General features: G+C 26.2%; 2 protein-coding genes across 2 annotated transcripts; one reads left to right on the top strand and one right to left on the bottom strand.

Annotated features, from left to right (window-relative positions):
- Window positions 1–5972: 5972 nt before the first annotated feature.
- On the top strand, window positions 5973–6761 carry GO595_004556 (potassium/sodium hyperpolarization-activated cyclic nucleotide-gated channel 1; the record flags this gene model as incomplete). Its single annotated transcript, XM_067917701.1, has 1 exon — window positions 5973–6761. One exon carries the CDS (start codon window positions 5973–5975, stop codon window positions 6759–6761), a length of 789 nt encoding a protein of 262 aa, XP_067775138.1.
- Window positions 6762–10533: 3772 nt separating this feature from the next.
- GO595_004555 (zinc finger protein, C2H2 type family protein) lies at window positions 10534–12345 on the bottom strand (the record flags this gene model as incomplete). The annotated part of the gene is made up of 1 exon (XM_067917699.1): window positions 10534–12345. The coding sequence occupies one exon, from the start codon at window positions 12343–12345 to the stop codon at window positions 10534–10536; it is 1812 nt and encodes a 603-aa protein (XP_067775137.1).
- Window positions 12346–14655: the final 2310 nt, after the last annotated feature.

Here is a 14655-nt window from a genome sequence, read left to right as displayed (position 1 = left end):
TGAATTGATAAATATTCTGAAATTAACGGTCCACTCCGGTACGATCAGATTTTACTTTTTGAATCAAATTAAATTTAAAAACAAAATTTGGGGCTAAGCCTTGTTCCGGAAGAAGCGGAAAACTTCGGACTTCAAATTAGATCGTTTGAAATCCCAAAGAAATACGAAATCGAAGTCAGAAAAAAAAAACGAAAATGAGAAATTGTTCCAAATGAAAAATCGGAAGTTAAAACGGAATTCGAAAGGTTTCTCGAAGAAAAAATCGCTGCAAAGAAGAAAATGGAAAAAATGAAATAGCTCAAAATCGCGATTTTAATGGCTTTCTAAATTTGTTTAAATAATGTGTACAATGTCTTTATATTATGTAAAAACAAGTGATCAATTATGAAATGAAAAAAATTTAAAATTAGAGATTTTCATTTCGGCCTTTGATATGTATGCTCAAATCTGTATAAGTATAAAATATGTTTTTCTAAATGTTGAGAATACATGGAAAAAAATGATTTTTAAATGAAGAATTTTCCACCGTTTATTTATTTGAGTGAGCACTTTCCAAATAATTATGTGAATTTTCATTTTGTTTATTCAAATATTTTGTCGACTGAAACAAGGAATCACAACGAAATAAATTCTCTCACTGAAAATAAATTTTTAATGGAAATGCTTTTAGAATTAGATAAAATTGTATTTAATTTAAAAGAAGAAAATTTTGATTTTTCAGTCGAGCAAACAATGAAATTATTTGACACAAATCATCCATATTCATTTGATTCTATCATAAGCAATTTGATTTATTTTGTATTTTTTTCACAAAAGGATGTGAACAATATATATTTTAAATATTTAGAAACAATTCAAACAAAAGAAGAAGAAATAAATAAAACATTCAAAAAATTATTGACATTTTTACGAACAATTTAGTTGATATCAAATCACAAGAATCATTTTACATAATTGAAAAAATGCTTGAAATAAATTTAATTGATAAAGATGTAACAAAAAAAATCAATTCTCTATATTTTGCACATTATCAAACAGAGGAAAAAAATAAAAGCAAATATTACTATAATCAATTTGAATGTACATTTAGAGAAAATTATGAAGAACTTTCTAAAAATGATTTTGAACTTCATAAACATTTAATTGAAGAAGGACATAATCCAAATGAAATTGCAAAAATAATTCGAAATGACGAAATAGAAAAACTTCAAGAAATATCATCACAAACAAATTTTGATTTTAACCAAAAAATCAAACCATCACTTTATGAAAGATGTTCATTTATTAATCAAAAAAAAGTTACATTAATTAATTATGCAGCATTTTTTTTCTTCAGTTAAATGTTTTAAATATTTACTTATCAATGGAGCAAATGTAAACAATACAGGTAAATATGCAGTTTCAGGTGGAAATGAAGAAATTATTCATTTATGTGAACAAAATCATTCATCATTTTATAAAGCATATGAAACAGCAATTCAATTTCATCAAAATGATATCTTTAAATATCTTTATGAAAATAAAATCGAAAAATTAAGCAAAAATCTGAAATGTTTTTGCATAGAAAAAGGAAATTACAAAATTCTTTCATTTTTGGAAGAAAATATTGTGGAAAACAAAATCCTTTAATTAATGAATCAGCAAGAAACGGAAATTTATATCTATTTGAATATTATGCTCAAAAGAATCAAATTCCAAAAATTATTTTGATATTTTCAGCAAAATCAAAAAATTACGAACTCATTAAATTACTTCTTGGGCAAAAATGTTTTGATATAAATGATATTGATATTTATATGTTTTATTTGATATTTATTTTAATAATATGATGTTTCAAAATAATATATGGAAATTATTTATATTATTTTGGACAGCACTTATTTTAGCATCTGTAAAAGGTCATACAGAAATCGTTAAATTACTTCTTGAACAATAAGGAATTGATATTAATGCCAAAAATATTTATTTGTTTTGTTTAATATTTATTTTAATAATTTTGGATTTCAAAATAATATTTGGAAGTTATTTAGATTATTTAAAACAGCACTTATTAGAGCATCTTCAGAAGGTCATATAGAAATCGTTAAATTACTTCTTGAACAAGAAGGAATTGATATCGATGCTAAAGATATTTATTTGTTTTATTTGATATTTATTTTAATAATTTAATATTTCAAAATAATATTTGGAAATTAATGTTTAATGTTTATTGTTAAGTGGCTAATGAGCAGGATATTGAGATCAAAAGCATGTGTTTTGCTCCATATTTTTCATACGAATGTAAATTTCTTGATTTTCGTCAAAAATTTTATCTAACTGATTCACAGTACAAGGTGCGAAGAAAAGTTTCAGACAAGGCGCATTAAGTGCTCTTTGTGAAATTAGTAAATATCAAATACGCATAGATTTTCTCATCTATAAGTTTCCATTTCAATGTATGATTTAGAAAATTGTATTTGTATTTTGTGGTGATTTTCGTTTCAATCATCACAGCATTTCAAGATGCTTTTAAAAATGTAAACCCTTGCCAATTCTTATACAAACCAAGTTGCAATTAAAAGATGAATAAAGCGAAAAACCAATAAATTTACAAAAACAAATTCAAAAATTTTATCACTGATATCAGAAGTAATTATTACAAATAAGAACAAATTATAAATATTTGAAAATGTTAAACTAAATTGAGGGGAAAAAACAATAAAGTAAACATGGTTGGTGTTATAAGCCATTTTTTAGATGAAAAACAAAATAATCTTGATTTAATGTTGATTGAAATTTTAGTTTATCATAAATATAATTTTTAACATTAACATCATTTCCTTTCTTTTCGCAAAGTAATTTGGCTATTTCTGTGTGATGTTTTATGTACTCCAAAATATTGATTTAGAGATAAATAAAACCCCCTCATAATATATGAATGATAGTTCCCAATAAACGTTCTTTCATCGTTGAATTCACTTCACTATTTTAACACCAGAAAATTGAATGCCCTTTAACGTACGTGGTTTATCAAATTGTAAGCCCTTAGAAAAAGCTAATTAAGTGGAATTTAATCGTAAAATAAACTTCTTGATCACATAGAACACTTGTGGATGAGCAAATCAAAACAGAAAGATGAAAATTTATCTTACCTTGAATCACTAGAACACATAATATATGGAATTAGTGAAGAAAATATTGAAGTTTCAGTCGAAAAGATTTTAAATAATTTTGATGATAAATATCCGGAATCATTTTTTCGTACTATTATTCAATTAGCAGTTTTTTCTTCTTTGGTTTCTAAAAAACCTAATACTCATATACTTTTTACTTTTTTAAAATCAATTCAAGAAAAAAAGAAAACATTTTTTACTGGTGAATATGTAACCAAAGCAATCATTTCATCATTAAATTATGTGTTTAAATTACATGAATCATATTATCTTATTGAAAGGATGATTGAAGAAAAAATGATAGAGCCAAGTTTTGTTCAATCAATTAAAACATGTTATTTTGCGCAATATTTTCCTGAAGACCAAATCATAAATTTTAGAGATTATTATCAAATTCGTGAAAATATAGAAGAACTCAAAAAAGATAATTGGAAACTTCATAAAGAATTAATACGTGAAGGTGTTAATCCATTAGATATTGCTAAAACAATTCGGAACGACGATATTGAAAAGCTTCAAGAAATGTCAGCACAAAATGGATTTGATTTTAATCAAATAATTGAGCCATCAATTTATGAAAGATTTTCTTTTATTAATCAAAAATGTTCCTTTGTGGGTTCAAAATTTCAAGTTTACTCATTTAAAAATGAACATAATGTAACACTTATTAATTACGCAGCATTTTTCGGGTCAACTAAATGTTTTAAATACCTATTATTCAACGGTTCGGATATAACTTACACAGGAAAATATGCATTAGCGGGAGGAAATCTTGAAATAATTCATTTATGTGAACAAAATAATGTTTCCTTTGAAAACTCGTTTGAAACTACAATTGAATTTCATCGAAATGAATTATTTAAATATCTTTATGAAAATAAAAATCAAATTTTTGAGAAAGTAAATATGAATGAGTTAGGAAAGAAATGTATTATGTTTTATAATTATGAACTTTTAAAGTTTTTGGAAGAAAAAGAAGTTAAATTTGACGAATATCTCATAAATAGTGCAGCACACAATGGTAATTTATATTTATTTTTCCATTTTCATAAAAGAAAAAGACCACCAAATGAAGTTTTACTCAATTCTATAGTCTCAGGAAATTTTGAACTTTTTAAATATTTAGTTGAACAATTAAAACTTAAAATCAATATAAAAAATATGATATATTTTGTTTTATTTATGTTTCAAAATATCTTATGGATTTTGATTAAATTTATTGAACCTGCAATTATAACTGCAACTATTAATAATAACATTGATATGTTTAAATATATTCTTAACCAAAAAGAAGTCAACATAAATGTAAAAGATTTTTATTAAAGTTATACAAAGATCATATTAAAAAATTGATGTTTATGCATAATAATTGGAATTTATTTTTTATATTTAAAACAGCACTTATTTTTGCATCACTAAAAAATTTTAAAGAGATTGTTCAGCTATTACTTGAACAAAAAGGTATTAAAATAAATGTTAAAGATATTTATTTTTTAAAATCAGTTTTTTACTTAATTATTTGACGTTTTAAAATAATGTATGGAATTTAATCATAATAAATAAAACAGCACTTTTATATGCATCTGAATATGGTAATATAGAAATTGTAAAATTACTTCTAATCCAAGAAGGAATTGATATTAATATTAGAAGTTCTTCTTTCATTTTATTAAATTTTCTTTTAATCATTTAAAATTCCTATAAAATGTTTGGAAATTATTCAAATCATTTTACAATGCACTTATGATTGCAATTCAAAGAAATCACAATGAAATAGCTAAATTACTTATAGAGCAAAAAGATATTATTATTACTGATTTCGATATTTATTTTTTAGATTTGATATTTATTTTAATTATTTCATATTTTTAAAGAACATATAAAATTTTATCATGTTATTTGATACACCACTTAATTTCGCAATTAAAAGTGATAATATAGATATAGTTAAAGCAATTATTCAAAAAGAAGGTTTAAATTTAAATGCCAAAAATTTTCATTTTCATCATTTAGAATATATTTTGTTTATTTCAAATTTCAAAATATTGTTTGGAAATTATTTATATTATTTAAAACAGCACTTATTTTAGCATCTGAATATGGTCATAAAGAAATAGTTAAATTACTTCTTGAACAAGAAGGAATTGATATTAATGCTAAAGATATTTATTTGTTTTATTTATAATTTATTTTAATAATTTTGGATTTCAAAATAATATTTGGAAGTTATTTAGATTATTTAAAACAGCACTTATTAGAGCATCTTCAGAAGGTCATATAGAAATCGTTAACTTATTTCGTGGCTCTTTGTTTGCAAATTTAAAAACAACCTAAAACATTTGTCTGATAAATTTTGAGGTCGATTTTAATTCAAAAAATGACTTATAAAATGAAAATATCTTGATAAAAAATTGTTAATATCACTTGATAATAACATTGTGTAAATAAAATTTGAATAATTACTTTTAAATTATTTTAAATATTCAAGAGCTAATTTTCATCAAATAGACGAGTTACTTGTTACTTACATGTATAAGTGAGTACTAAAAATAGTGTTCTGCACAAAATTGTTTTTATGAAAAGTAAAAATATTGAAAAAAATTAAAAAATATTCCTTCAAAAATGTTAATGTTTTCCACAAGATGATACGTGTACACAAAACGAAGGTTTTTGATAGAAATATTCAATCGTTATTCGACTTTTTGTGTAAAAGACGTTTTTTCGATTGGCATTGAGTGTGTAAACATTTCAAAAATTTGTCGAGCTGTTCAATTAAAAATTGAGTTTTATTTTGCCATAATAACTGTCAAAACAGTTGCGATGGGCGATGCTGAAGAAATGAACAGTCAGAATGAAAGGTCTTACCCAAAACCTATGTACTTTGATCTCCTTTCAGAAGAAGACCGATCTGCATATGTTCTATTACAGGCAGCCCTTTCAGCACCATCTTGCAAAAATCGAAGAAACCATTGCATTGAAACATTTAAAAAAATTGTAACAGCTATAAAAGCATTCGTAGTGCAAGATGATAAAGATGATTGGAGACGTGCTCTGGTTTGCGGAATTTGTTGGCTTAATGGCGATGATGAAATAGCAATTAATACAAGACAACTTAGATTGCTCACATCGAAATGTAAGTCATCAATAAATGGGTCATTTCAGCTTATTGGTTACGGCTCAGCTCCACCACGCACAGAAACATCATCTTCATTGCTCAAACATTTCCCTTTTCTAAAGGATAATTTTGCAGAACTCAGGCAGTGGACAATTAGACAGAAAAATGGGTACACAAAATCACAAAAAGAAGCCACAATTAAAATTGATCCAAAAGAAGATTATATCTCTCCAGCACCCGAAATTGGAGTTCTCTCTGAAAACACAAATCAGTGTGCTGAGTTACGGATTGACAATGACTATACAATACCAACATATGATTTCCAATCTGATCAGAAACAGGAAATGTTCAATGATTTTATCATTGCAAATGACCCAATGGACATATTCAATGATCCTTTGTCATTTGCTCCAAATCAATTTCAGAACTCATCAGAATCTAATAATTATTTTGATGAAAGTTTCATATTTGACGAAATGTTTGGGAATGATTAAAAATAAAGTATTTTGAAATTTTAGTTTTATCCTTTTATTTACAAAATATTATGAAAAAAATTGTTTACACATGTGTAAACAACAGAAAATTTAAATGTAAACGATAAAAATTTCAGAACAACGATAGTTTTTGTTTACGTGATCATTTAATTTGTCTATATTTTAATCACTAGAACAGGTTTTGAAGATTAAATTTTTTTTATGCAATAGGTGCATATGTATTAGGAAAAAATCTAAGATGAAAACTAAAAGAAATTATCAGAATGATATCAATGCATTACTCAACATATATTTAAAGGAATAATATTTAATTAATGTGAAATGCATTTAGAACCTAGGTTAGCCTACAGATTTTGCTTTATGCAAGAAATCACGTTATCTGGGAAAGCAAGAAAAATTATTATAAGAATTATCAAATCACTAATTAATCTAATAATATGCTCATGAGAAAATGTTATTTTTTCAAAATATATTTAAATTGTTATTTTTACTCATTGATTAGTTCAGCTAAAGTTCCGGTCGTTTTAATTGAGTTTTTCAACTGCTCCAACTGATTTCCGATTGTTTCACCAGTATCATTAGCATTAAGTTTAATAATTTCCCCATTCAACCTTGTCTTTTTAAATTCATCAGGTATTTTAATATTATTTAAATTCTTATTTTTGTTTGTATAATCTTCAAACCATTTCACTAAACCTAAAGCATTATGTAATGAATTTGGTTTTAATTCTTTATTATTAAGTTCTTTAATATAAGAATTTAGTACGTATTTGGATTCTTCTTCTTCGAACTCGCATTCATTTCTTAATTCTTCTAAAAGCTTCTTTAAATTATCTAAATTATTTCTTTTAATATCACCATTTTCTAATTGTTTTAATGAATCTGAATAACCATTAAATAAATATTTATAAGGATTTTTTTTCGTTTTACTTTTATCTTTGTTAATGATTTTAACATTAATACTTGGTGACGTTTCAATTTTATTAACAGAAGAACAATTTGGTGATGAATAATCAGAAGGATATTGGTGATAACCGAAATTAGGATGTTGATAATAATTTGAATCTAAAGAGTTCGACATATAAGGTATTGGAAAACCATTATGATAATCTTGAGTATAAGTTGGATAATAATTTGATGGATATAGATAATTTTGATATGAATTATTCATCCTTTGTTCATATGGACGGACTACATCAAATGTTAATGCTTGAGGTTCTTCAAAATCAGAACATGATGAAATATCATCAAAATCTTCTGATTCCGGTTTTGGAATTATATTTGCTTTTCGTTTCTGTTCAAATTCAAATTGCGCTTTAGTTAATTCTTCTTTATTAACAGTTATAAAGTCAGGAATCAACTTAAAACTTTTTTTGGGTTTGTTTTCTTCATAAGGAATATCAATAATTTCATTATTTAAGTTTGGCTTATTTAATGATTTCTTCTTTTTAGGAGTATTAAATTGAATGTTTTTGTTTTTTATACTTTCAATTCGATTTAATTTTGGTTTTTCATAATTCTTTTCAGGATTAATACGTTTGTTTAATTGGTTTAAAGCAGTTTCATTTGCTTTATAAAATTGATTTGCTGAATTTTTAAATATTATAGTATTTAGTTTTCGAAGAATTTGATCAAATTCAGAATTAGAATTTAATGAAGGATTATTAAACATATTTAATATCTTTTTGCCATCAATTAATGTAGGTAATAAATTTGGTATCTCTAAAGAATCAGCAGAATTAATTAAACTGCAATATAATGAATTTAATTTCATTTCTTTTACTGCTGTTTCAAAAGTTGCATTACCTTTTATTTTTTCATCCATTAAATCGACAAATGATTCAACAATTTCATTAAATGCTTTATAAACTTTAATGTCATCATTTTCAGGTGGTGAAAACAAAGAAGGAATTTCAAAGATTGTTTGTATTGGTATTTCATTACCATATAATTTGTTATTAACAAATGGATGAAGATTTAAACTTTTCATGTTTTCCATTATAATAGAAAAGATTTCATAATGTCTATGATTAACTATTTTCCATCCTTGACTTTCATTAAAAAAGATCATAAGTTCATAAGGATTAATACCTAAAGATTGAATAACTTCATATGATCGAACATAATTTGTATTACTTTCATTTCGTTTTGTGCAAATAATAGATTTGTTAGTTATTGTAAATGTACAAATCTCATCTTTAGTTGATTCTTTTTTAACAATATCTACAAATCGTATACGTACTGTATAATTTAATTCACCAAATGATTTTAATTCCATGAAATTATGAAATTCTTGTTCTTGTTCCTTTATTGTTTTGGACTCTTTTAAACATGGATTCTTAGATGTATACCAAATAAACTTTTGAAGAACTTCTCGATCTTCTGGTAAAGTACAAAATTCACCATTGATTGCCATTTTTCGATATTGAATGAGATATAATGGTAAAGGACTGAAATACTTAGATGATCTAGTAATTGGAAATATATATTGTCTTAAGAATATCTTATCTACCTTTTGAGTTTGTTCGGCTATAGATTGATCATTGTTAAGCATGATTAATTCATTACGAGCATGAATAAATGCACCCCAAACTTCATGTGGGTGAATATGAAATTCTTTACAACATTCTGCTACAACTGATCTTGTGGAATCAATAAGACTTACATTCATTAATGTTTTTTGATTTGAATCTCTTGGTAAACATATTTCGAGGATCTTTTTAAGTGGTGATATAAAAATTCTATCTTGTTGATCTAAGATTGTTGAATCAAACGTCATGTCACTTGGAACCCAGTGACAACTTCCTTTTTGATAACTTTCTACCATTAAACCATAATGATTCTCCAATTCAAGATTTGATTGAAGATGCAAAAGTGGAATAACATCTTTCGATTTCATATCATTTGTAACTATTACATCATAGAATTGTTGCCCAAATCTACTCGCATATATCTTTAAGTGGAATGTCATAAGAAAAAATGATCAAGTGAAGTTAATTCTGAGCAGGAAATACAAGTATTGAATGTTGATGTATTCGTATTGAATAATTGAATCGGATGGGAATTTTTGCTCACAAATTTTGAATGGATATGATTTTATCGAAATTTGACGTTAATTTTATTGAATTGAGGACGAAAAAAGGCGCCAAACTGTTGTTTCGGTCAAAAATTCAATAGAAAAACATTGAAATCAATAAACTTCTCTTCATCAAGGAAGGGAAGTGTTTTGCATACAAACGCTCAAAATCTTTATTCAATTCTCCTGAAAAAACAAAGCAGGAAGTTACAGGTGAAGAAATCTTTAACCTTCATTACATATAGAAATGTTCTTGATAAAAAACCTTTTCGTTTTTCATCTTTCCCCAGTTTTTGAGCTACAAATTTTACCAATGGTTTTTTGGTACAAAAATCTGGATAAATTGAATCCAAAAACGAAGATTTTTGGAATTGTGAGAAAAATAATCAGAATTGTGAGGATTATTCAAAAAAAACCGCTTGATGTGAGATGGAAACATGTTACAGGATTGCAATCTAAGACATGAATGTTTTCGAAATCTTATATAAACATATAAGAACCGGATAAAAGGCATTCTGTTAAACCAGTAAAATTCTTTATAAAGCCACAATTATTAAAATAATTTCTAATTGCTCAAATATTGTATCTTACTCAAAAATACGTATTTTATGAATCTATATCCAAGCCTTCATCTAAAATCTTGCATTTAGTACAATCAAAAACAATAAAATTATATAATTTTTTACAAAACATTATTTAAATTCCAAGTTCAGCTAATTCTCGATCTAATGAATTCGGCTCAAGTTTTACTGTTGGCTTTTTAATCACTTGTACGTTTTTCTTTTCAACGTTTGCATTTGTAACTTGATTTGAATCATCCGCAGAACTTATGTCACTAAAAAGTAACATATCATTAGACTTTGGCTTAAATCCAAAACTATTTTTATCTTTTTGATTTGTGACTTTATCATCTTGTGAAGAAAGTAATTCGTCTAAAAGAGAATATTCGTCATCATTAAGTAAAAAAACATTTTTCTGAGAATCTTTATTTTCACTTGATTTATGTTCACTTACAGATAAATGCTTTGGTTCTTCTTTGCTTTTATTTGTATTTGCGCTTTCTTTGTCGGATGAAACCATATAAATATTTGTCTTTTCAGAAGATTTAGATTCAAAAGATTTTTGTTTTGTTACAGAATTTTGAATTTTACTATTTTCTTTTGGCTTTGATGGAACTGTGACTATTTCTTCATCTTCGCTACTCACAGAATTTTCACTACTTATATAACTATTTTTGCGCTGATGACCATCTGGATGATCTTCAACATAAGAGAAATACTCAGCTGCATCAGATATAATCATGCTTGAATGGTCATCTGATGTGAATGGCATTGAGTCTCCATGTATTTCTAAAGCTGAAGAAAAACTTTTTTCTTCTTGAACAAGCTTTGAATGCATAACGGTTTGTTTTTTATTTTTGAATGGTTTATTTTCTCTAACGGTTTTGATGTTGTTTCTTCCAGATTTAATTTGTTCGCTCATTGGTATTGTTGATTCAATTTCACCTTCAAGATCATCCCTAATTTCAGTAGAAGTTCGATTATCTGGATTTTTAAGATTTTTACTTTGCTCATGGATAAGTGAAGTAATCTTACCAACAATGTCATTAACTTCTGATGGTGCAAGTGTTAAACCTTTCTTTCTTCCAAGAAATTCTTTCGCACGATTTCGAATTTCTTGGTTATTTGCTTTTTTATTAATTTCAGGATCTGATTTCTTTGTTTCATTGACTTGAAATATTTTTTCTTCGTCTGAATTCGTCTGAATTATTTTTTCTGATTTTGGATATGAAAATGGAACTTTGTCTTCTTTTTCTTCTTTGATTTCAAATGAAAGAGAAGAATTTGCAAGTTTAAGTATAGGATGAGTTTCAGGAAAAGGTGTAAGCTTTGATGGCTCAATAGTTGTATTTGATTGTGGAATAGTAATTTTTTCTTTTGACTTGGAAATGTCTTTGATTTTCTGTTTTAATTTGACAATTTGAGTTTTCATTTGTTTAGTGGTATCTTGAACTTCACATTCCTTGTTTTGGCGAATTGAAACCCAAGCTTCAAGGAAGTGTGGATGTCGACGTTTGATGTGACCATCTAAATGATCCATTGATTCAAATAATCTATAACAAGAAGGACATTTAGCTGCTCTTTTAGAACGTTTCCATAGTGTATAATATTTTTCAAATAATGGTTTATATTTTTTATCTTGTGCTTTAAGTTTTAAAATTTGATCACTTTTTTGTTCAGAAATGTTTTTGAGTTCATCTTGGCATCGAGACATATAATGCAAAACTAATTGAATAAGATGAAGAAGCTTAACGAGTGTAGGGTTCTTGTTAACTCTTGGATCTCTTGAAAAGTCTGTTTGAACAAATAAATTCATAATTTTATTTAATGCAACTGTGTCATTTGTGATTCTAATTGAATTTGGATCAGATGACTGAACATAATTCCACAACTCTGAGAATTCGCTTGATGTGTATTGGAATTGCGTGGAATTTATATTCGAATACATGGATTTTGAAGTTTAACGTATATTTTAGGGCACCCGAAAACATTTTTTTCTTTCTGCAAACAACCAAGTCGAAAATCATTTTAAATCCTTCAACAATTATTTCTTTCTAAATACTTCTATTAAGGTGTTGCATTGCTAAAGATTTATTCAAGGAATTTGCTAATGATGCATCATTCACAACAACATTAAAAAAAATATTTTTTATATTCACAAAATAATACAGACAAAATGCTCGTCAAAGCATATGCTTAAAAGTTTCTTTGAAATTAATTGAATGTTTAGTTAATCATTGTGCTTTTTCATGTTCAACCTTTTCTTCAACTCCTTCCTTTTTATCTTTCGCAGCTTTTTGTATCTTTTCCATAATCTTTTGAAACTGTTCACGAACAACTGGATGAAATATTACGCCTGGCAATATTAAGAGGGCATTTACAGCAATCACAAATAATCGAAAATAATTTATTGAAGCTGTTATAGCAAATGCGAAGAACAAAATTCCAGCGAAAATCAGCATTCCAACCACAGTTTCATCATGCGCAAGTTTCTTAATGATATTATAGAAATCAAAATAAGGCTTCAAAACCTTATTCAAAAATGATTCAACTTCTTCAATAGAACGAATTCGATTTGGGCCTTCACCTTTTGGTATTTGATCACTATTTGCCAAAAAGTTGTTAAACGATTGTTTTACTGTATCTATAAAAACTTTGTAAATTAATCTTGAAATTATTAATAACATAAAAAGAGCATAAAAATTTAGATTGAGGGAACTGTACAAATAAAAGCAAATATCAACAAGAATAATAAGAATAACCATAGGAATAGGATGTCTAAACATAAGCATTGCTTGAATTTCATTAACAAGTTTTATGTGCTTGTTTAGAGTTTCATGAATCTTTTCTGGCTTTAAGCATTCACATGAAAAATTAAATGAACAATGCGTATATGTTGTGTCACTTGTTTTCTTTTCTTGAATTTCAGGATCATAACTGGAATCACTTTGAGTTTCTTTCTCATGCATTTATAAAAATAATTTATTGCTTGTTTAAAATTTGAATAAAAAATTGGTTGAAATTTGTTTTTTTAACTTTAAATAATATGTCCTTTACCATAATGCCCAACTAACATTCTTGTTCTGTCCTTATATTTAAATATATTTAAAAAATAAAAATAATGATTAAAAAAAAGAAAATAATAATTAAAATTATCTCTATTTAATAAAGAGCAAAGAGAATTAAGGAATCTCATTAGCTTATAAAAGGCACAAAGTATAAAGTTTTGAATAATACTACGAAAATGTTAAAACTTGAAGTTGCCGAAAATTTTTGGTGCAAATCCCTCATTTCTAAACGATAGAGCGCACGGGGCACCCCAATGAAATTAACAAAGTTTGTTTCAAAATAAAATATAAGAAACTGAGTGTTATTTATCAATAATATTCAAAAAATATCAATAAGCTCATCATAGCCCATTGAACTACTTATTTGATCGTTTTTTGTTGGGAAATGTATTTCGACCGAAAATCTTCTTTGATTAGCTATATTATTATTTGGCCTTTTTGGCTGTGCTATCTTAGTAATTTTGATGACTCTGTTGTTTTTATTTATTTCAATTTCGCTCTGTTGCTTTTCTTGATATGTGAATGTGAATCTGCCAGAGCTTGTAACAATTGTTGGTGATGAAGAGTGATTGCATTTGTAAATTTTGTTTGCATCTTCTTCATCAATTAATTCTTGGTTCTGATAATAATTTGATAATTTACTTGGAGGTTTAATAGTCCGGGTGTCTTGTATTGGTTCTGAGCTCGATTCTTGAGAAGAGACTTTCTTAGGAACTGTTAAATCAAAAAACATGTTGTTGCATCCCTCATTCATCTGTGAACCCATTTGCAATTCAAAATTTCTTAAATTAACAAAATTTTGTATGGTTTAAAATTAATTGTTGGCTGGGGAAAAACCGTTTTCTATCTGACACTGCTTTTGATGGAAAACCATCTCCCTCCGACGAGGGAAACATATTTCATTCATGCGGTTTTGTTTTTACCAAGCCCTTATTTAAAAATGAGGAAAAATTTAAGTTTATTAAATAAATATCAATTTTTTGAAAATTGATACAACTATAATGCCATTTCCAACAAACCTCGATTTGTTGACAGAGTATTTTTCGGGTTTTATTTTGAAAAAAGATCTTTGAGGGAAAGATTTATCAGATTGATTTTAAAATCTATATGAATATACATCTATTAAAAATCTAAATAAAATTTATGCTAACACCAGAAGCAAATTCTAGTATTGATCTTAAAATCAATGA

The sequence above is a fragment of the Histomonas meleagridis genome (genome assembly GCF_020186115.1).
Source record: "Histomonas meleagridis strain 2922-C6/04-10x chromosome Unknown contig_27, whole genome shotgun sequence".
Taxonomy (NCBI): Eukaryota; Parabasalia; order Tritrichomonadida; family Dientamoebidae; genus Histomonas; species Histomonas meleagridis.
The sequence above is the reverse complement of the archived record's forward strand: the minus strand, read 5'-3'. Positions and strand labels throughout refer to the sequence as shown.